The 22,923-nt window shown below is 45.0% G+C and overlaps 1 protein-coding gene across 1 annotated transcript in view; it reads left to right on the forward strand.

The window, feature by feature from the left end:
• Positions 1-22,923, forward strand: part of ZC2HC1A (zinc finger C2HC-type containing 1A) — a 95,036-nt gene that overhangs the window by 65,466 nt on the left and 6,647 nt on the right. Inside the window, exons 6-8 of the mRNA XM_069731512.1 lie at positions 358-457; positions 3,180-3,279; positions 16,146-16,241. Coding sequence (XP_069587613.1) covers positions 358-457; positions 3,180-3,279; positions 16,146-16,241 — 296 coding nt within the window. The remainder of the gene's footprint in view (positions 1-357; positions 458-3,179; positions 3,280-16,145; positions 16,242-22,923) is intronic.

The following is a 22,923-nucleotide window of genomic DNA, read 5'->3' on the forward strand; positions in this document are numbered from 1 at the left end:
CTGTGTCGGCGGCCACTATGAGAAGACGGACCGATCAGACATTGATGACCTGTCCTAAGGATAGGTTATCAATGAGAAAGTAGTGAACAACCTCTTAAATGAATTTCTAGCTTGTGAAAAGTGACGTGTGCCTCTGTGCAACAAGCCAGAGATCTTACTCCAGTCAATGTAAGGAACGCGATCACTCGTAATAAATTAGAGGAGCTTTGATGTCTGCGTTACGTTTAGAACAATTTCCTCCAGAAATATATCTGAAGCGCTTTGATGAATCCGGCTGATGCTGAGCTGCTATCACGTGTAGCACTGATGTCTGCATACGCGCCAGCCTTGGTAACATCTATGTGTATTTATGTGCAGTACAAGCCCCCGTCACTGAAGAAGACTAATTCCCCTGCCTCCGTGTCCACAGCAAATTCCCGCTTACCCCAAGCACCGAACTTGGGAAAACCAGCCTCAGGTATGGCGCCTTATGTTCAGTGTGTGTCCTATGTGATGTAGTCAGTCGTTCCTATCACTATAATGTCAGGAAAGTGATGGTCACAATGGTGTGCCCGGAGTCTGAGCCTCAGCCATCAGGTCGTTTGTTATCAGACCACTAAATTTAGGGTGCTTTCACACTGCTTTTTGGAACTTGTTTGGTGGCCCTGTGGGGGCTTGTCTGACCCCCAACCACCACCTCCATAAATCGAGTTTCGATCGAGCCATAGTCATGCATCATTTTCTAGTGTATATGCTTACTGGAGACGGTCACTCAGACACAGTCTACTACTTTACTACTTCTAAATGTCTGCCTCCAGTAGGTGTATACACCCAATAATGATGTGAGAGGTTCGGACGTAAGCCTCAATGGGGCCACCGAACAAGTGCCAGAACGCAGTGTGAAAGCACCCTAATTAGGAAGTAATCCTGCCACTTGGTGAAAAATATTGTCAGCTGGTTCAACTGATGGCCTATAAAAAGGTGTCTCATTTTCAAGATGCCACACAAGAAACATCCCATGATAGGTTAAACCAGTGAGCTGTCTCAAGACCCTCGCAACCCTATTGTTGCAACACAAACTGATGGCATTGGTTACAGAAGAATTTCTAAACTACTGAAGATTCCAGTGAGCACTGCTGGGGCCATAATCCGGAAATTGGAAAGAACATCTTTTCATCATTCACTGGCCACGGACCCCACAAGATTTAAGACAAGAGTGAAAAGAATTATCAGAAGTATTGTCAAAGAGCCAAGGAACACATGTGGAGAGCTACACAAAGACATGGAATCAGCAGGTACAATTGTTTCAAAGAAAACTATAAATAATGCACTCAATCTTCATGGCCTGTATGCACGCTAACCACGCAAGACTCCCTTGCTTCTCGGAACAAAAAGCATATGCAAGTGTGTTTAAAGTTTGCTCAACAACATTTAGACAAGCCTGTGAAATACTGGGAGAGTATCGTCTGGTCGGATGAGACCAACATTAAACTCTTTGGATGCCATAATACAAACCATGTTTGAAGGCTAAAAGGTCCTTCATATCACCCCCAAACACCATACCAACAGTCAGTGAAGTTTGGAGGTGGGAACATCATGGTGTGGGACTGTTTTTCAACATATGTCACTCGCAAACTTCATATAATTGAAAGAAGGATGAATAGACAGATGTACCTAGACATTCTTGATAAAAACTAAAGTTCAGAGTTTATAGAAGAAGCTCACGTGACCTTCAGGATTTGAAGAGTGTTTGTGTGGAAGAATGGGCCGAAATCACACCTGAGCAATGCATGCAACTAGTTTCTCCATACAGGAAGCGTCTTGAAGCTGCCATCACCAACAAAGGTTTTTGTATGACGTATTAAATACATTTCAGTAAGCATGTTCCATACTTTTTTCCCTGTGTCATTACTCATTATTGCACATAACTTAATTTATGGACATCTATGGTTTGATTTCTTTGCCTGTGTGGATCGGATGGGTTGTTACCGACATCTGGTGAGAATTTCATGTTGATGGCACCTTTAGAAATAATTTTTTTTTTTAGAAAATTGGTGTTTTGTTCATTACATATTTCACCCGCTGTATAGTCTATGGTGGCATGTTGGTGTAACCTCATAAGGTCTTTAAAGAAACCTTGTCGCCAGCTGACCGACATGAGAGAGCAGCATAATGTAGGGGCTGATTCTAGCGATGTCCCTTGCCTGGCTGCTTGTTTTAATTTTAATATATAACACAATTATATCTGCTGCAGCTCTGCTAGTCTTCTTAATGATGAGCTCCTGCTATGTAATTCTAATATTCAAGACCTCCAGCTTTCTCCACCCCTCGCCACTGATTGGCAGCCTTTTCCCTACACTAAGCGTAGACGGAAAGCTTCCAATCGATACCATGGGCCCGGGTATAGAAAGCTCATTTGTGAGAAGATTAGAGGAGCTGCAGAGCAGGTAAACTGTGATTTTATCAAAATTACAGCAAGAAGCCTAGTAAGTGACACATTGTTAGACTTAGTCTTAGCATAAGTCTGGTGAGATTCTCTTTGCTGTTCTCAAACTATGAGGAGCTCTCCTTTTATCAATAAGTGATTTACCTTCTGTGCGGGTGCTGCATACCAGCATTATAGGGTTCAATAACACTGACATTATTGAGGCGGCCATTTTTACTGGTAAAGTATAGGTTCAGTAATGCAGTGGTAACAGAAATCCAAAATCAATACAAAAATAGCACTTTCACCTAAAATTCTGCTTTCTGGCTATAAAATATTTTTCATAGGTTTGATGCAGACGTATGCATATGTATAGATAGATAGATAGATACGGTATATCCATGTGAGTATGTATACATATACACGTCTCCTAATACACACATGTTGTACTCCTGGTTTTCGGTATACTGTACCCTGACCTGGCGGTGACTTCAGTAGTCCTTAGCCACCGGATCAGAGCCCTGTGAGCCTCCTCCTTCCCGCCAGTATCCCCCTCGCCTCTTCTGATTAGTAGGCCCAGCACGCTGTCATACATGTAGCACAATGCAACGATGACGTCGCACCAAGCCTACTGATCAGAAGAGGCACTGGGGATGGCGGCAGGCAGGATGAGGTTCGGAGGGATCTACCGACATGGCTGTGGACCAGGATCCTGCGGCTCTCTTTGCTCAGCTCTGCTCGTTCATATTTAATTCTGTATTATGTTATCATGTAGGTATACCGTCAGGAAAACCAGGCGCTGCAGTAACTGGAAGCCGTCTTCAGACACTTTCTCCAGCCCAGAAAAATGCTGTCGTGTCAAGTCCTCAGACCGGGTAGGTGCTATCAATATTGCTTAAGGATTATGTATGGGGAGTTGTATTTATAGTGTGTATGTTATGGTGGCAAAAGTGATGAAAGATGGAGACAGCAGAACAGGAGTGCCACGTAGATGCGAACCAGCACGCAGCAGTACCAACAAAGAAGGCAATGAATACATCTGTTATGGACTTCCAGGAGTGGTCCCGTCACATTTATGGCATAAATGTCTTCTGCTTTATGGCAATATGGAATTGCTCCTAAAATGATGACTGAGATTCCAAAACAGCTCAGTGCTTTCCTACGTGTTCCCCCTCCACCCCATGTGCTACAGCTGAGATTACTAGCCTATACAGCTTGGGAGTCCTTACCGGCCTCTTCTCTGCCAGCCCCATTCTCCAATCTCTTGACAACCAGAACTCAGTGGGGCCGTCAAAGATCCCTGGCACAGCCCTGGTATCTCAGGCCACTCCCTTACGTAAAGGACTTCATTCTTGGATCACTTCTGCCCATACATGCCAACTGTTCTAAGGAGAGTCACACTTTTATTGGCCTGAATATGTCCTTTATTCACAAATCATCCCACATCCCCAATGAATATGCTGTGCTGCCCGTGAATGTGAGCCTGAGAGACGGAGGTTACATGCAGCAGGTTTGTGCGGAGCTAGAAGCTTCCCGGTGTTTCTTTCAGAGTTGGAAAATGTACTTGTGCCCAGCTTGTTTCTTCAGTTTTCAATGTCTGGGCTGCCACAGGCGGAGATGGCTGCACTGACAGGCTCCAGACAGGCCATCTCATATGTGTCTCTGTTGGCAGATAATAGTGCCGCACTGTAGGGGCCTTGCTGTGTGGATATATCTATGTGAGCCTCGCTCTGTGGGCCTCGTTATGTGGACATCACTGTAGGGACATCGCTGTGTGGACCTCGCTGTGTGGACCTCGCTGTGTGGACCTCGCTGTGTGGACCTCGCTGTGTGGACCTCGCTGTGTGGACCTCGCTGTGTGGACCTCGCTATGTGGGCATTGCTGTGTGGACCTCGCTATGTGGACATCACTATAGAGACATCGCTGTGTGGCCCTCGCTATGTGGACAGCTCTATGTGAGCCTCCCTATGTGGACATCGCTGTGTGGGCCTCGCTATGTGGACATCACTGTGTGGGCCTCACTATGTGAACCTCGCTATGTGGACATCGCTATGTGAGCCTCGCTATGTGGACATCTCTGTGGGCCTGGCCGTGTGGGCCTCGCTGTGTGGACATCTCTATGTGAGCCTCGCTATATGGACATCACTATAGGAACATCGCTGTGTGGCCCTCGCTATGTGGACAGCTCTATGTGAGCCTCCCTATGTGGACATCGCTGTGTGGGCCTCGCTATGTGGACATCGCTGTGTGGGCCTCGATATGTGGACATCGCTGTGTGGGCCTCCCTATGTGGACATCGCTGTGTGGGCCTCCCTATGTGGACATCGCTGTGTGGGCCTCGCTATGTGGACATCGCTGTGTGGGCCTCGATATGTGGACCTTGCTATGTGGACATCGCTGTGTGGGCCTCACTATGTGGACATCGATGTAGGGAGATCGCTATGTGGACATCTTTGTGGGCCTGGCCGTGTGGGCCTCGCTATGTGGACATCGCTGTGTGGGCCTCGCTATGTGGACATCGCTGTGTGGGCCTCGCTATGTGGACATCGCTGTCTGGGCCTCACTATGTGGACATTGCTATGTGGACATCGCTATGTGGACATCGCTATGTGAGCCTCACTATGTGGACATCGTTGTAGGGAGATCGCTATGTGGACATCTCTGTGGGCCTCGTTATGTGGACAGCTCTATGTGAGCCTCCCTATGTGGACCTCGCTATGTGGACATTGCTGTGTGGGCCTCACTACGTGGATATCGCTTTGTGGGTCTCACTATGTGGGCCTCGCTATGTGGACATACTGAGGGGCGATCTAATAACGACTGAGGGGCGATCTAATAACCATGTATAAGTATATAAGGGGACAATACAAATATCTCGCTGAGGATCTGTTTATACCAAGGAAGGTGACGGGCACAAGGGGGCATTCTTTGCGTCTGGAGGAGAGAAGGTTTTTCCACCAGCATAGAAGAGGATTCTTTACTGTTAGGGCAGTGAGAATCTGGAATTGCTTGCCTGAGGAGGTGGTGATGGCGAACTCATTCGAGGGGTTCAAGAGAGGCCTGGATGTCTTCCTGGAGCAGAACAATATTGTATCATACAATTATTAGGTTCTGTAGAAGGACGTAGATCTGGGGATTTATTATGAAGGAATATAGGCTGAACTGGATGGACAAATGTCTTTTTTCGGCCTTACTAACTATGTTACTATGTGGGCCTCGCTATGTGGACAGCTCTATGTGAGCCTCACTATGTGGACATCGCTGTGTGGGCCTCCCTATGTGGACATCGCTGTGTGGGCCTCCCTATGTGGACCTCGTTATGTGGACATAGCTGTGTGGTCCTCGCTACGTTGACATCACTGGGGATCGAGCTGGTCTTTTTTGTAGTAATTCTGGGCACCACCCTAGAACAGTTCTGTACTCATGCCGTTACTAGGCCGGCACTAATGTTCTGCTTACACAGATACAGGAACATCACAGTGAGGGATATCTGCAGTGGTGATGCCGTGTACCCAGGCTTTGTGGCGTGTGGCGGGGAATCTGCTGTGATCTCTGAATTTGGGACAATTCTCACTTGGTGACATTTGCAGGTCTAGGGGCTCCATATTTAGATGACAAACTGTGTTGGTTTTGAGGGATAGGGTCAGAGTTGGGCACACACAATTTTCTACTCACCTGATCTCATGCTTTCTTGAGTGAAGCTTCTTAAAGGCAACTAGCCAATATTGGGGTCCCTTTAAATCGCAGTTAGCTGGCCCCATACTGTATTTATACTGAATGCATAGTTCACATAAATAAGAACATAACTTTTATGTCCGACTGGACCGAGCAAGAAGTACAAAACCATTCTTCAGTCCTGATGGACATCAGACCACAGTAGTCAATTATTGGCTGCAGGAAGTACAGAGACCGGCTGGGGCCAGTGATTGGCTGCAGCAGTCACATGTCTGTTCAGATTTAGCAGGAAGTACACAGACCAGCTGGGGCAAATGATTGGCTGCAGCAGTCACCTGTCCGTCCAGAGGGAGCAGGAAGTACAGAGATGAACTGGAGACATTTGTATCATTGAAGCTGGAGTCTAGAAGGATTGGTAAAGTGAATTTTACCAATTTTAATATTTTACTTCATTCTGCGAGCTGTTTATTTTGAAGCAGCCAGACCACCCCTACACATGTATAAACCTATCCGAAAAGGTAAATTATTGTAGGATTGATTTATAGAGTATAGTGAAATAAGAAAATGACTAATGGATGTGATACATAACCATAAAATGCCTTCCGTCTTTCATACTGTGTATTACATGTACTGTCCACTGGGTGTCGCTCTTCACCCTAAACTTGCAGCTGTGGTCATGCAGATAGGGAGTGGGAGATTATTTTACAGGCGGAATCTTTACTAATCCCCCTTGTATCCTGACCAATAATAGTTATGGCTTCTCATTAGATTAGGGCACGTGAGATGGATTGAGTTGTCTGGGTGGTTGGGGCCTGCTTACGAGACCCCTGTCGAGACTGAACAGAGCAACTGATATGTTGGATGTTAAAGCTTGCAGTTTTCCTCACAGACGGCACAGGTCCCCGGTCCGTACCATGTCTGCTGGTGAAGAGCAGTGACCGGACCTGTCCATCAGTCTCGTCCAATAGAAAACCTCAGATGGGAAAGCTGCTTTTCTATTGGAGGAGGCTGATGGACAGGTCCGGTCACTGCTCCTCCCACAGCAGCCATTGTACAGACCGGGGACCTGTGCCGTCTGTGATGGAAGCTGCACTAACCAGAGCAGGAGGAGAACCGGTCATACCTGTATAATAAGATCCGGGAACCGTGTCCCCAACAAATCTGGTAAAATAACGATAACATGGCCGCCCTCATCTACTCATTCTGCAGCCACCAATAGACGGTGTAAGACAGTGCAACGTTCTTAATAAAACCCAATTAAAAAAATGATTTTTAGCCCCAATTGCAAGTATTTAAGCAAGAAAAAAAAGTCCCCAAATGTGGGAAGCCCCTTCGTCAGTGTCTCAATAGGCTCCAGGTGCGAGAATTCCTTCTGATAGGAGCAGCATCTGTGACTTTCTTCCCTATACAGAGTGTAGGAACCAGGAATGCACCATGACGATATAAATGGTGGGCGATATTAATCTGCTTGCTTCATTCTTCTTTCCGGTGTGGTTGTAGCGCATGCTCTACTTGCTTTTATTGATTGCTTGGCTTTCACTAAAAGCTTTAGATGAAGAGATAATTTTGTGGTGATTTTCATAGCACTGTAAAGTTATAAGGGTTTCTACTACTGTTATATCAATGCGCTAGTCTCTGGAAAGATGATTAATATAAGATCAGTGGTGATCCGTCACCTCCCCACCCAATCTGCTGTTGGCAGCTCTTTCGGCAGCCGAACCTCTGTTCCCAACACTGTTTCGTGTCCACTGCCTACAGATCAGCTTTTCTCATTCACTGGAGGACACAGAACCATGGGATAGTCTGCTGCCACCGGAGGCTGGCACTATTATTGGAATTTAAATTGTCTCCTCCCCGGCAGACTATACCTCGTCTGCTCACATCAGGCTCTTCACTTTTTGATACCTCCGTTGTCTCCAACTGACACTATCTGAGTCTCAGACCTATTTTAGGCCCTAGAGGCCAGGTTAGGTGTTAACCTTTTTCGTTTTTCAGATGGATTGCTTTTAGGGTAATTTTGCACTCTGTTTCACCCAAGTAGCTGCAGTGAGTAGAGTTGAGCGAATTTGATAGGGTCCCTGCTTATTCGGCATGCATGGAGAGCCTATGTGTTGGGCTCTCCATGCAGGTGCTGTGACAGTGACACAGCCGCGACACATGCAGCTGCGGCGCCGGACAGCTGATCAGCTGGCGCTCTCCATGTATCCGGGTTCCCTCTGCAGCTTATTCGGCAAGTGCTATAGTTTGCCGAATAAGCAGGGACCCGATCAAATTCGCTCAACTCTAGCGGTGAGTACAGGATGTAATTTTTCAGTCGTATCCTCTCACGCCAGGAAGGCTAGACCACATACTTTAATGCAGTTTGATCAGGTCCCAGAACAGTGGTTTATAAGCCTCGTGGTCCTCTGGCTCCCCAGCCACCTTAGCACACGTGTTGCAGAAGATGGAGTCTGGAATGCCAACTTCTAGCAACAGGATCAAGCTTCCTTCTTCAAGACAAATCAGTTAAGTAGACCCCTTGCTGCAGCGCTGGTGGTCATTATTTGGCATGGTAGCATCTCTTTTTGTGGCGTCGAGACCTAACAGATACTCTATTTCCCCCTGTTGTAGCCCTGCACACCTCCCGGTGGTTTCCCGGCTACATCCTTGCACTGACTAGCCTCGGCTCCCTCGGTCACAATCCTGTCAAGGCCTCACTGTGCTCTCAAACATTAGCAACCCTTGGAACTGGGTAGGCTGTTTATTGTTGAAGGACTTGATGCATGCAGAGTCCCAGCGGCTCCCCCTCCGTTCTATCACCAGTCAGTTTTCTTAATAGTCTGTGTTTTTTCTGGCGCTTATAAGGTCAGAGTCCAGAGAAGACTGCACACTCTCGGTTATCCAGCCTGCCCTAGTATGCATATATCTTGTACGAGGCTAGATGTCCCTCGGACCAAGCCTCCATGTATCACACTGCTGGTATCTCCTTCTTTCTCTACCTATTGCTGCTCAGGGGGGCCTCTCTGTCTGGGTATGAGGAGGTGCCTTTTCTCCTGCAGGGGTACTTTCTTTAGCTCTTCTGTATCCTACACCTTGGTGGCGGTTGTTACCACCCTTAGTAGTATGGCCACGGCACAGTGTCACATCCTTCAGTGGACAGCATCGGCATGACCTTGGGCGGACGCTGTCCAAACAGCCTTAGATCGGAGACTGCCTTTGTCGCCACTCACGCACTTTACTCCGGAATAGGTTGTAGCTCTGTCTCTGCAGGGGCTGAGTTGGTCAGCTGGTTATTGTCCTGGTTTGTGGTTGTAAAGCAGCTAGTGGTTTCCTCCCCTCCTTGGTACGCTGATCACCTTCCTGAGAGAGTCAAACCCTCCAGATGAGACTTTACTGCCGTCCAGACTCCACAGGTCAAATTACGACTCGGGCACTCAGTGGACCACCTTCCACAGCAGATTGGGAAGGTGGTTCTGATAGCACTTGACCGCTTTCCTGGGTGTGTTACACAAGCTGGTGCTTCTCTCTATAGGCACTCCAACCATCTTCCTCAGTGGCTCTGAGCCCCCAGCAGAGACTTCTTGTAGGAAGAAGGTTGCTAAGACGATCCACAGTATGAGTCATACCTTACTGTGGTCTGACTACTTTCCACGGTTGGTCAAACCTAGACCCAGATGCTGCTTAGGGGGGTGTCCTACTCCCTTAGTTCTTATTGCACAAGGAAGCTACACGGCATAGAAGCAGACCAAGAGGTGCTCTTTCCAATTACCTTAGCTGGTTCAACTAAGTGAGATCCCTTGCAGGAGGTATTGTAATAGATCAGTCCGTTTTTTGATCTCTTCGCTTAAGGAGTCACAACATCGGACTCAGATTCCACAGCTGAAGTTAGCAGGTAATCAGTCCTGAGGGGACCCTGACCATTTTCCAGGGCAAATGCCTAATCAGAGAGGAGACAGGCTAACTGAGACCATCAGTTTGACATGATGCACAGGCATTATTGTGACCATTTATTTTTTCTCAGCAGGCCATCACTACAAGCAAGGCCTTTTGTATGGCTGATCATGCAGGTAATCCATTTGGAACCTGAACCACTATCCAAGGTGAGTCACCACTCAGTTGGTACTGCTAATCAGTCAGTTTGCACATATGGACCAGGGGGGAACTTTGACCTCGTCATAGGGTGAGTCTGTTCAGCTAAGTCAGACCCTCAATAGGGAGAATTTTAGGTGAACACCAGGTCTCTGATCTCGTCCTAGGTGACTCAGACCTATCGACAAGGACCTTTTGGTTTCGAGCAGTTGCAGGACTTGGACTTCTGTGCACTTCATCTTTGAGCCAGTGTTTTTGTGTTGGGAAGAGACCTTTCAGCTTAGTGTATCCTTTAGGCAGTCCAGATAGCCTTGCTCAAGGTTTTCCGCTGAAAGATGAGGGCTCCTTTTTATTTGATCATTTCAGCCTTTAGTAGGAACATTTTCTTTAATTCTAGGGGCAGGGGTTACTGACTTTTTTTTAGGGCAGTGTGAGAGGCGTGTTGCTTACACTCATTTAAGCTTCTTCAGCCGATAGGAGACCATTGATGAGGATACATCAGGATGAATGCTTCCTGAGTAGAGTGGTGATTTTCAGATGCATTGAGTGGCTTTTGAGGTGGCTAGTTCAGTGCATGGTTTCATCTTTATGCTATCTTGGTCTCTACCTTAGCCTAGATTTTTCACCTACAAACATTGAGGTCTGATTTGCAGAGTCTAGCAGTGCTTCCATCTTTTCATCTCCCAGGGGAGCGCTGGCCAAGTCCATCTCATTTTGGGGTTAAGGCTGGTAGTTCAGACATCGACTTCTGATACATTTCCTCAACCTCCAGGGTGTATGGAGATCCTAGGCCCCTAAGGGTCTCCAAATTGGCCTACTGCCTACAAAAGAGCTTTACCCAATAGGTGACAGGTCAGGGCAGACGTCTTGGCTTTTCTTCATTCCACAGGAATCTTGTTTTTTCCGTATTAGGGCAGGATTCTCCTTTCCCTGATTGGGCTAAGCATTTTGAATGCCGTTTTGCTTAGGATTCTCTAGTTTAAGTCCAGAACTTCCTTTCATCGTGGTAGATGCCCCAGGCATCTTCCGTACTATCCAAACAGACCTTTCCCAAGGTTGTTCTCTTCTTTTTTTTTTTTTTTTTTTTTTTTGGTCATTTAACTTGATCAGCTGGATCGTCGGGTCTGCAATTTGGAAGGTTCTTAACCTTTAGGATTAGGTTTGTCTGAATAGGATTAAGGAACAAGGGCCCTAAAATGTAACTTTAATTTAGCACCTGCTTAATAGGAGAAAACCTATGGGCAGCACTCGTAAGGCAATATCCTTCTTTCTACTCCTGCACGTCTAAATTGAACTAGGGCAGACTCTCAAAAGCCATGTTCCTGCCTTGGCTATCCTGTCAAATGGAATTTATCTTATAGGCCAGGGGTCAGGACTGTCTGGGTAGGGACAACTTAAGACCATCAGATTATTCCCTGGGATCCGAACTTCTAGGTCCCCCTTTTGTGCTGATCCAGTTCATTTTTTTGTGATTTTTTTTTTTTAGTGAAACACTCTGTCTCACTTTAATGAGGTACTTTGTAGCTCTGTCTGTCTCTCAAAGTTCCTCTCAGATGCCTTGGTGTCATCCCGAAATGATCTGGCAGAGATCCAACCGCCTATAGGACAGGTACCAGTGGTTCCCCAATCAGGGTTAGGGCGCGTTCTTCACCAGGTATCGACTTGGCTGCTGTGTAAAGCAGCCACTTGCTCATCAGTACATATCTTTTTTAAAATCAACAGGGTCCAGACTTTTGCCTCAGTACATTCATCCGTTGGTAGGAAGATACTGCAGGTGGCAGTAGCCCAGAGTTCCACGTGAGTTAAGGCGCAAAGACTAGGTTGTAACAGTATATTTAATTATTTTCCCACATTGGGGATAGCTTTAGGACGTTCCATGGTTCTGCGTCCCCCAATAGGACGAACGAGAAAAATTGCTTTTTGTGTACCCGACGTAAAACCTGTTTCTCGTAGTCTTCATTGCGGACACAGCACCCTTTGTTGGTTGCCCATTTACGTTTCCTTCTTTTCTTAATTCTTTTTTTTGGCTTTGCTCCTCCTTTCTCACAAAGCTGTGGAAGCCTGGCACCAGTAGGCGAGGTATAGTCTGCTGGTGAGGAGGCAATTTTAATTAAATTGCAATAATAGTGCCAGCCTCCATGTGGCACATGACTATCTCATGGTTATGAGATACAGATTTTACGTTGAGTACCCATAAATCTTTTATTCTCTTCAATCTGAGGTGATTTGCAGTACCCGGCAGCAGCCACTAAACCTTGTAGAGCGCTATAGTGTTCCCCTCCATACATTTGTTTGCATCCAGTTGCCATTAGTGGTGATAACAGCTGATCATAGAGGTGCTGGTTGTTGGAACCCACCAGTTTTATATTGATGATCTTTTCTGACAATCTCTTTAAATTACAAGTTCACCAATGGAATTTTAAATAGTCCAGTACGGCAATTTTTTTTTTTTTACTGTCCCCTTTGTTGGCAATCCGTAATGTTTGTGCAGACAGTGTTTTCAAATACATTGCCGACTTTTGCCGTTTCCATGTCCCTCGAGCACCCGCGGTACTCCATCCATACTTGAGCACCCTAGACAAACTCGAGTAACGCGCACTTGCTCTCATGACTAGTTGTGACTTCATATAAAAGGTCAGAATGTTAGCGGATTAATCGAGGCGCAAGTGATATCAGGATGAAAGATCATGATCTTATGACAGGGCAGCCGCACTTCCCATGTGCACAGAATGATGGGTAATCGTTCTGTGCACATACACTGTCTTTCCCGGCAGCTCATGTCCTGTCTACACAGAATAATATGCTGGCGAGAATTATGATTTTTAAACCAGCTTAAAAAGCATTTTGCTCAGTAGTTGGGTGATTGACTGCTTGTTTACACTGGCCCATGATCAGGAAATGAGCATTCCTAGGAACATCTTATTGTGTGGCCAGGACCAAAGTCCTGCAGATATGGTTGGCTTCGGCTGACTGTCTAATGTATATGGGGTGCCGGCTGGCTGATGGTTGGGACAGATGCCTAAAGTGCGTATACGATTTCAGACTGCTGATTGCATTGTTCTCCCGTAGATATGCTGGCGGGTCAGTCTGCAACTGTCTCATAGAGAACACAGAAGCACTCGTCTGAATCGGCACTTCTGCGTATGCGAGGTGCCGGCTGTGATGGCTGTCGGCCAAATGATGGACTGAAGCATCATCGTTCAGCAGACAGCCATCTAATATGTATGGCCAGCTGTAGTCATAGCGAGTGCACCTACTCAAATTTCATGGTAGGTTAACTAATTTCCCCATGTTCTGCAGTCAGAAGTTCACGCATGTAATCGCCTACAGGAAGACTTGGAAGAGAGTCCAATAATAACAATGCGATCAATTCAAGCACCAAGGGAAAACCTCATGTTTATTGAATCCATCCATTTGACAATCAAATCTTTCAAGAAAACTTGTTTGGTGTGTAGAATGCCTTAAAGGAACACTAAACCTTCGAGCGATTACTAAAACTAAGCAGGAGATGACCTTGACCTTACTGTCATTCTGCGGGATCATGTAGTAAAACAATCCGCATAGGAGAAACCTGTGGGAACACCGGGATTAATCATCTTCTGAACTCTTCTGGTTTTTCTGTAGAAGACAGCTGAGGGGGACGGCTTGGGGTTAGGGTTGTAATTGTTCCCCTTTTTTGCTGTTGGCATCACTGTTTCTCTGCCAATTCAGGTGATTGTTGAAAAGATTGCCCCTTCTCAGCTTTTTACCTGAAAATATCCTCAAAGTGACTGTACAGTCAAGATGAGCTTGTTACTTCGTAGCCTGATTTCTCCCTATGCCCAGTGCTGCCATGACTCCCGCTCCCAAAACTAATCCTTCCAATTAGAAGGGTTGTGCAGTGAAATAAGTTCAGTTATCCACAGAATTGGTGTGGGGCATACTGCTGGGGATCGGCACCAATCATCAGAATGGGGACTTTTTATCCTCGGTGGTTCACATTAATCCCTGTTACAAAATGGAGAAGCAGGTCAGAAGCCCAATCAGTGGTCTACTATGTGGTTACTGGAAAAAGCCACGTGCAAGGCTCTACAGCCCCGTAATGAATGATTGGAGCAGCGGTCGAGCATGCACACTGCCTTTCTAGCAGGGATAAAAGTGCCCCATTCTGCTAATCAGTGCGCGTTTCAGCCATTGGACCCCCATTGATCAGCAAGTTGTCAAGTATCATTTGCGTAGGTGAGAAATGGTTTTCACCAGACAACCCCTTTTAAAGGGAATCTGTCAGCAGGTTTTGTGCTATGTGATCTCAAGACCCCATGAGGTAAGAGTTAAAAAACAGATTTCGGCCGTGCCTCGCTTATCAAGCTCCATGGTTTTGTTTGCTTGCAGTGATTGTTTTAGCACCAGGAGCTCATCATAGCTGGGACACAGCAGGTGTGCCTCCTGGTCCGACTCCACCCCCTTCTGTGACAAGCAGCTCACTGTCTATGGACATTGTATATACAGAGCCTGCTGTGGGCGGGGTTACCTTTCTCAGCTCTGCTTCATGCTAAATCTAAAAGCTCTGATTGTGTCAGAACTGCTGCCCCCAGTAATCTAAGTGATTCATTGTTGGATTCAGCCTCTCTTTACCTACATCAGGCTGCTCTCAGATGAGGGAGCAAAAACCTGCTAACAGATTCCCTTTAAGTACAAGAGGTAGGAAAGTGTGCTGATATGCTCTCAAGGTATTGTTTTGGAGGCCCTTGTATGTGACCTATCTACGTGACATGCACGGCATTCGCTAGCGGAGTGAAGTGACCACCCAGCACACCGCGCGATCTTAAGAACACAGCTAATGAAAACCAACTACAAACTTGCTGCCCTACCACAGTGGGGACAATGCAAGGTAAAGCCTTTAAATGGTAAAACCCCCCAATCAACCAACTAAAAGACTGCAGCAGCTCCAATTAAAGGGTTTGTACAACGCTAAAAAGTTATCCCCTGTCAATGCAATAACAGACCTCCGGCTGAAGGGAGTCCTGCATGCTGTGATGGGACAACGACCTCTGCTGAAAGGGAAGGGCAATGCCTGATATTCCGGACACCCTGAGGATGAACTATAACCTCCAATTTCTTATATCAGAGAAAAGTTTCTAAATACTATTAGCGCATCCTACATCCAATAATGCTGCCATAATCCCAAGTGGCTGTAATATAGTAGCACAAGGCAAATACACTATAGGCACAGAAATCTGTAAATGGTGCAGAAGGGACAACAATGTGAAGGCGCTCTTGAGGATCGACAGTGTGGACCTGTGGAATGGTCACGCTGCTGGTCCCATCTGTGCACCCTCCAATGCTGCCAGCAAAGACAAATTTGTTTCTGGGGGCAGTGTAACTCAGTGGATCCATCACTCCGGTCAGCTCTAAAGCTAAAAAAAACATGTCTAAGTATGCTTCGGTGGCTGGTAACCTAAGCAACAAGCAGCAAACTATAGAGTGAAAATCTGTTTTACCCTCTAAACAACATGAAACAACCCCTTTAAATGCCCCACCTCATCATATCTTTTATCTATATGTTATGTCAGGCCCATACATGTTGGATTTTTCCACTACAATGAATCTAAGGCAATATCTGCATGTGTCGCCAGCGGATTTCCTGCAGATTTTACCTGTCTATTGCGCTGTTCTCTGCCAGAAGTATCACCAAAGCCGCTAACTGGACGGAGTCAACAAGACTAAGTCTCTAAAACTGCCCTGCCCACTAAATGATTAGGCGATAGCTTGTCGCATAGTGTTGGTAGTAATGAGCATAAAAATTGTTGTTTTTTTTATTTTTCATTAAAAATATATATATATTCTCAATGGATTTCCTGCATGTTTTGCCCCCCAAAAGGGAAATCCATAGTGAGTAAAATTGACCTGAGGATGAGATATAAACCATTCCACAGTTTCACTTGTACAAATCCACAGGTAATATCTGCCGCATTTCCATTGCACGCAATCGTTAACCATTGACTTATTTCATTTTAGAGGATCGTTAAAGTCAAGAACACCACCCAGCTTGGCTAGAAACCCAGCCCCATCCGCCAATAAAAGGAAAACTTACAATGCAGAAAGCAACTCGAGGTACTGTGCTCCGTTAATGTCTGTTTCTATATCGCAATATGTTTTAACCCCTTCATGACCCAGCCTATTTTGACCTTAATGACCTGGCCGTTTTTTGCAATTCTGAGCAGTGTCCCTTTATGAGGTAATAACTCAGGAACGCTTCAACAGATCCTAGCGGTTCTGAGATTGTTTTTTCGTGACATATTGGGCTTCATGTTAGTGGTAAATTTAGGTCAATAAATTATGCGTTTATTTGTGATAAAAACGGAAATTTGGCGAAAATTTTGAAAATTTCGCAATTTTCACAATTTGAATTTTTATTCTGTTAAACCAGAGAGTTATGTGACACAAAATAGTTAATAAATAACATTTCCCACATGTATACTTTACATCAGCACAATTTTGGAAACAAATTTTTTTTTTGCTAGGAAGTTATAAGGGTTAAAATTTTTACAACGAAATTTACAAAACCATTTTTTTTAGGGACCACCTCACATTTGAAGTCAGTTTGAGGGGTCTATATGGCTGAAAATACCCAAAAGTGACACCATTCTAAAAACTTCACCCCTCAAGGTGCACAAAACCACATTCAAGAAGTTTAGTAACCCTTCAGGTGCTTCACAGCAGCAGAAGCAACATGGAAGGAAAAAATGAACATTTAACTTTTTAGTCACAAAAATTATCTTTTAGCAACAATTTTTTTGATTTCACAATGGTAAAAGGAGAAACTGAACCACGAGATTTGTTGTCCAATTTGTCCTGAGTACGCTGATACCTCATATGTAGGGGTAAACCACTGTTTGGGCGCACGGCAGGGCTTGGAAGGGAAGGAGCGCCATTTGACTTTTTGAATGAAAAATTGGCTCCACTCTTTAGCGGACACCATGTCACGTTTGGAGAGCCCCCGTGTGCCTGAAAATTGGAGCTCCCCCACAAGTGACCACATTTTGGAAACTAGACGCCCCAAGGAACTTATCTAGATGCATAGTGAGCACATTGAACCCCCAGGTGCTTCACAAATTGATCCGTAAAAATGAAAAAGTACTTTTTTTTCACAAAAAAATTCTTTTATCCTCAATTTTTTCATTTTCACATGGGCAACAGTATAAAATATATCCTAAAATTTGTTGGGCAATTTCTCCTGAGTACACCGATACCTCACATGTGGGGGTAAACCACTGTTTGGGCACATGGTAAGGCTTGGAAGGGAAGGAGCGCCATTTGACTTTTTGAATGAAAAATTATCTCCATCATTAGCGGACACCATGTCGCGTTTGGAGAGCCCCTGTGTGCCTAAACATTGGAGCTCCCCCACAAGTGACCCCATTTTGGAAACTAGACCCCCCAAGGAACTTATCTAGATGCATATTGAGCACTTTAAACCCCCAGGTGCTTCACAGAAGTTTAGAACGCAGAGCCATGAAAATAAAAAAATAATTTTTCTTTCCTCAAAAATGATTTTTTAGCCTGGAATTTCCTATTTTGCCAAAGGTAATAGGAGAAATTGGACCCCAAATGTTGTTGTCCAGTTTGTCCTGAGTACGCTGATACCCCATGTGTGGGGGTAAACCACTGTTTGGGTGCACGGCAGGGCTCGGAAGGGAAGGCACGCCATTTGGCTTTTTAAATGGAAAATTCGCTCCATTCATTAGCGGACACCATGTCACGTTTGGAGAGCCCCTGTGTGCCTAAACATTGGAGATCACCCACAAATGACCCCATTTTGGAAACTAGACCCCGAAAGGAACTTATCTAGATGTGTGGTGAGCACTTTGAACCCCCAAGTGCTTCACAGAAGTTTATAACGCAGAGCCGTGAAAATAATAAATACGTTTTCTTTCCTCAAAAATAATTATTTAGCCCAGAATTTCTTATTTTCCCAAGGGTTACAGGAGAACTTGGACCCCAAAAGTTGTTGTCCAGTTTCTCCTGAGTACGATGATACCCCATGTGTGGGGGTAAACCACTGTTTGGGCACACGTCGGTGCTCAGAAGGGAAGTAGTGACTTTTGAAATGCAGACTTTGATGGAATGGTCTGCGGGTGTCACGTTGCGTTTGCAGAGCCCCTGGTGTGCCTAAACACTAGAAACCCCCCACAAGTGACCCCATTTTAGAAAATAGACCCCCCAAGGAACTTATCTAGATATGTGGTGAGCACTTTGAACCCCCAAGTGCTTCACAGACGTTTACAACGCAGAGCCGTGAAAATAAAAATTCATTTTTCTTTCCTCAAAAATGATGTTTTAGCAAGCATTTTTTTTATTTTCACAAGGGTAACAGGAGAAATTGGACCCCAGTAATTGTTGCGCAGTTTGTCCTGAGTATGCTGGTACCCCATATGTGGGGGTAAACCACTGTTTGGGCACACGTCGGGGCTCGGAAGTGAGGGAGCACCATTTGAATACAAGATTGGCTGGAATCAATGGTGGCGCCATGTTGCGTTTGGAGACCCCTGATGTGCCTAAACAGTGGAAACCCCTCAATTCTACCTCCAACACTAACCCCCCCACACCTCTAACCCTAATCCCAACACACCCCTAACCCTAATCACAACCCTAACCACAACCCTAATTCCAACCCTAAGCCTAAGGCTATGTGCCCACGTTGCGGATTCGTGTGAGATTTTTCAACATCATTTTTGAAAAATCCGCGGGTAAAAGGCACTGCGTTTTACCTGCGGATTTACCGTGGATTTCCAGTGTTTTTTGTGCGGATTTCACCTGCGGATTTCTATTGAGGAACAGGTGTAAAACGCTGCGGAATCCGCACAAAGAATTGACATGCTGCGGAAAATACAACGCAGCGTTTCCACGTGGTATTTTCCGCACCATGGGCACAGCGGATTTGGTTTTCCATAGGTTTACATGGTACTGTAAACCTGATGAAACACTGCAGCGAATCTGCAGCGGCCAATCCGCACCGTGTGCACATGGCCTAATTCTAAAGGTATGTGCACACACTGCGGAAAACGCTGCGGATCCGCAGCAGTTTCCCATGAGTTTACAGTTCAATGTAAACCTATGGGAAACAAAAATCGCTGTACACATGCTGCAGAAAAACTGCACGGAAACGCAGCGGTTTACATTCCGCAGCATGTCACTTCTTTCTGCGGATTCCGCAGCGGTTTTACAACTGCTCTAATAGAAAATCGCAGTTGTAAAACCGCAGCGAAATGAAACCGCGGTAAATCTGCCATAAATCCGCAGCGGTTTAGCACTGCGGATTTATTAAATCCACAACGGAAAAATCCGCAGAGGACCAGAATACGTGTGCACATACCGAAACCCTAACCCTAACCCTAGTTCTTACCCCAACCTTAGTGGAAGAAAAAAAAAAATCTTTATTTTATTATTGTCCCTACCTATGGGGGTGACAAAGGGGGGGGGGGTCATTCAGTATTTTTTTTTATTTTGATCACTGTGATAGGTTTTATCACAGTGATCAAAATGCACTTGAAACGAATCTGCCGGCAGGCAGATTCGGCGGGCGCATTGCGTATGCGCCCGCCATTTTGGAAGATGGCGGCGCCCAGGAAAGAAGACGGACGGACCACGGGAGGCTCGGTAAGTATGATGGGGTGGGGGGAGCACGCGGGGGTGGATCGGAGCATGGGGGGGTAAATCGGAGCACGGGGGGGGTGGATCGGAGCACGGGGGTGGGGGTGGATTGGAGCACCGGGGGGTGGATCGGAGTGCAGGGGGGGTGGTTGGAGCACGGGGGTGGGATTGGAGCACGGGGGGGAGCGGACAGGAGGACGGAGGGGAGCGGAGCAGTGTAAAGGACAGATCGGTGGCTTGGGGGGGGCGATCGGTGGGGTGGGGTGGGGGCACATCAGTGTTTCCAGCCATGGCCGATGATATTGCAGCATCGGCCATGGCTGGATTGTAATATTTCACCAGTTATAATAGGTGAAATATTACAAATCGCTCTGATTGGCAGTTTCACTTTCAACAGCCAGTCAGAGCGATTCTAGCCACGGGGAGGTGAAGCCACCCCCCCTGGGCTAAACTACCACTCCCCCTATCCCTGCAGATCGGGTGAAATTGGAGTTAACCCTTTCACCGGATCTGCAGGGACGCGATCATTCTGTGACACAGCATATGCGTCACAGGTCGGATTGGCACCGACTTTCATGACGCATACGCTGTGTCATAGGTCGGGAAGGGGTTAAAAACAGAAATCTTCTTCAGCCTACAATGGAATTGGCCGTATTATCTATATGTGACCTCTCCATCGCCAAATTTAAGAAGAGCTTACTTAGACATTTCTTGAGAGCTGCACGTAACTTAAACCCCCGTTACTGGAAACAATCAAAATCTCCCTCATGCTCTGATTTTGTTTCGGAACTTAATCATATCTTCAGAATGGAGCAATTGATTGGTCAGGACACCAGAACCTCAGACAAAGTACTTGACATCTGGTCTCCTTGGATTGTATTCAGAGAGACCGCGGAGCTAAAGATTTGGCTACGCTTAAACGTCTAACGAACAAAATACACCCCTATGTGTCATTACTCGTTGTTGTGGAACAATTAGTCCATCATTTTAAATAAACCAGATTCAAATTGAACCGGATGAGAAACCAGATCCTTTCCCTCACCCCCTTTTTTTTTCTCCCCTCTCTCTCTTTTCTTACTTTTTCTCTCTTCTGTATAACCTAAGCTATATCTAGATTCTTTTATGGTCGTTGAGTAATCCAGATAGCTTGGGTATCCTTACTCCCAATTTGCATTCAGTTACCATTCCAAATCATACGTAAGAGGTGGACAATGGGAGTTTTGATCTATAATACTTGTAAACCTTTATTGCAAATACTAATTTACCCTTATTTTAATTTAAAGGTAGAACGCTCATAAGGTTGGGCTATAGTACTCTGTTGATGGTTTCAGACTTTCTTTTGAGAAGTTAATTGTAATTGTACCCTCATATTGATCAAGAGACAAAAGAAAGTGGTTTTATACAGGTTTAAATGGAATATTATAGTGCCCTTACACGTTCGACTGTGTTTATGATTGCTTATTAATACTCTGATTTACATCTGCTTATTAATACCTTGATTTACATTGTATATTTATATGCAATTCAATTCAATAAATCTGATTTACAAAAAAACAGAAATCTTGCAATTTTCACACTGGTCTCTAGGGTCTTTTTTTAAAGACTCTAACTTCCTGTTGTTTTAGGAAACAATACATGTACATAGTATCCATTAACAGAGTCTAAACCTTTTTGTTTTGTACCAAAGCATCCACTGAGCGTGTCAAGAGGTCATTGTGAAGGGAGGGCAGCAGGGTCCGCTGTGACGTCACCTGTTGTGATTGGTGGACCCTGTATACAGGTGTTATCAGTCATTCTAATCTTGCATCTACTGATCTGAATCTGCTGAAAACTGGAAGGTCTGGAGGTATGAGTTTAAAAAAGCATGAATGGCCACTGTGAAAATTGCAAGATTACTAAATTTGTTTTTAAATAAAGATGGAGGGAAAAAAAATTAAGTTTGGGGAATTTTTTTTTTAGATGTTACACAAATACACTAAGTAACATAGTAACATAGTAACATAGTTAGTAAGGCCGAAAAAAGACATTTGTCCATCCAGTTCAGCCTATATTCCATCATAATAAATACCCAGATCTACGTCCTTCTACAGAACCTAATAATTGTATGATACAATATTATCATATATATATGATATGATATGATACAATAAATGATACAATATGATACAATAAATTGTATGATACAATAAGTGATTTTCTGATGATCGGCTTTCCTTTAAGGACACAAACATTTTTCATTTTTGCATCTTCAGTTTCTTCTTCTCCCCTTATTCAGATATTCGTAACCTTATTTTTCCATATAAAGCCTTCTATTTGGAGCATGCAATACTGAGATCATTGTTATTTCACTTTTAGGAGGTGAGATGAACAAAATTAGCAATTCTGGCATAGTTTTTAATTTTTCTTTTTTTCATAACATTCACAGTGCATGTTCGTTAATTATATAATAGTTTATTTTCCAAATTAAATAACTTTTTATTGCGAAAATTTGTCTTTTTGAGGATTTAAACTGCTGAGATCTAAGTTTTCTCCACTCCTTTCAGACGTAGCAGAATGTAAGGCCATGTTCACACATTCAGTATTCGGTCAGTATTTTACATCAGTATTTGTAAGCCAAAACAAAGAGTGAGTGATAAATACAGAAGTGGTGACGTGTTTCTATCATACTTTTCTTCCTATTGTTCCTCTCCTGGTTTTGGCTTACAAATCCTGAGGTCAAATACTGACCAAATACTGACCGTGAGAATGTGGCCTTAGATGTAGCTGTTAGAGATGGGCGAACCCGAACTGTAAAGTTCGGGACCCGTACCAAACACATAGTGTTCGGTCACAAGGTCCCGAACACGGGTTTCCATGGGAAACCGGTGTTACAGTTTGGGTCCAGGGCCTGTAAAATAAAGAATAAAATTAATATTAAACATTATAAATATTATACTTGCCTGTCCAGTGACGCGTCCTCCCATCCCACTGTGTCCTGGCAGCATCTGCTTCCGGGGCCGCTCATTACCTGCCAGCGGTATTCACTACACTCGGAAGTCTTTGGCTTTTTCCGGCAGTGTTTGTGCGATGACGAGTGGAAGGTTAGGGTGACAGAGATGAGGTTGGAAATGTGGAGCTTTGCAGCACTGTAGAGTGCTCTGTG

This window comes from Ranitomeya imitator, chromosome 6 (genome assembly GCF_032444005.1).
Source record: "Ranitomeya imitator isolate aRanImi1 chromosome 6, aRanImi1.pri, whole genome shotgun sequence".
Taxonomy (NCBI): domain Eukaryota; kingdom Metazoa; phylum Chordata; class Amphibia; order Anura; family Dendrobatidae; genus Ranitomeya; species Ranitomeya imitator.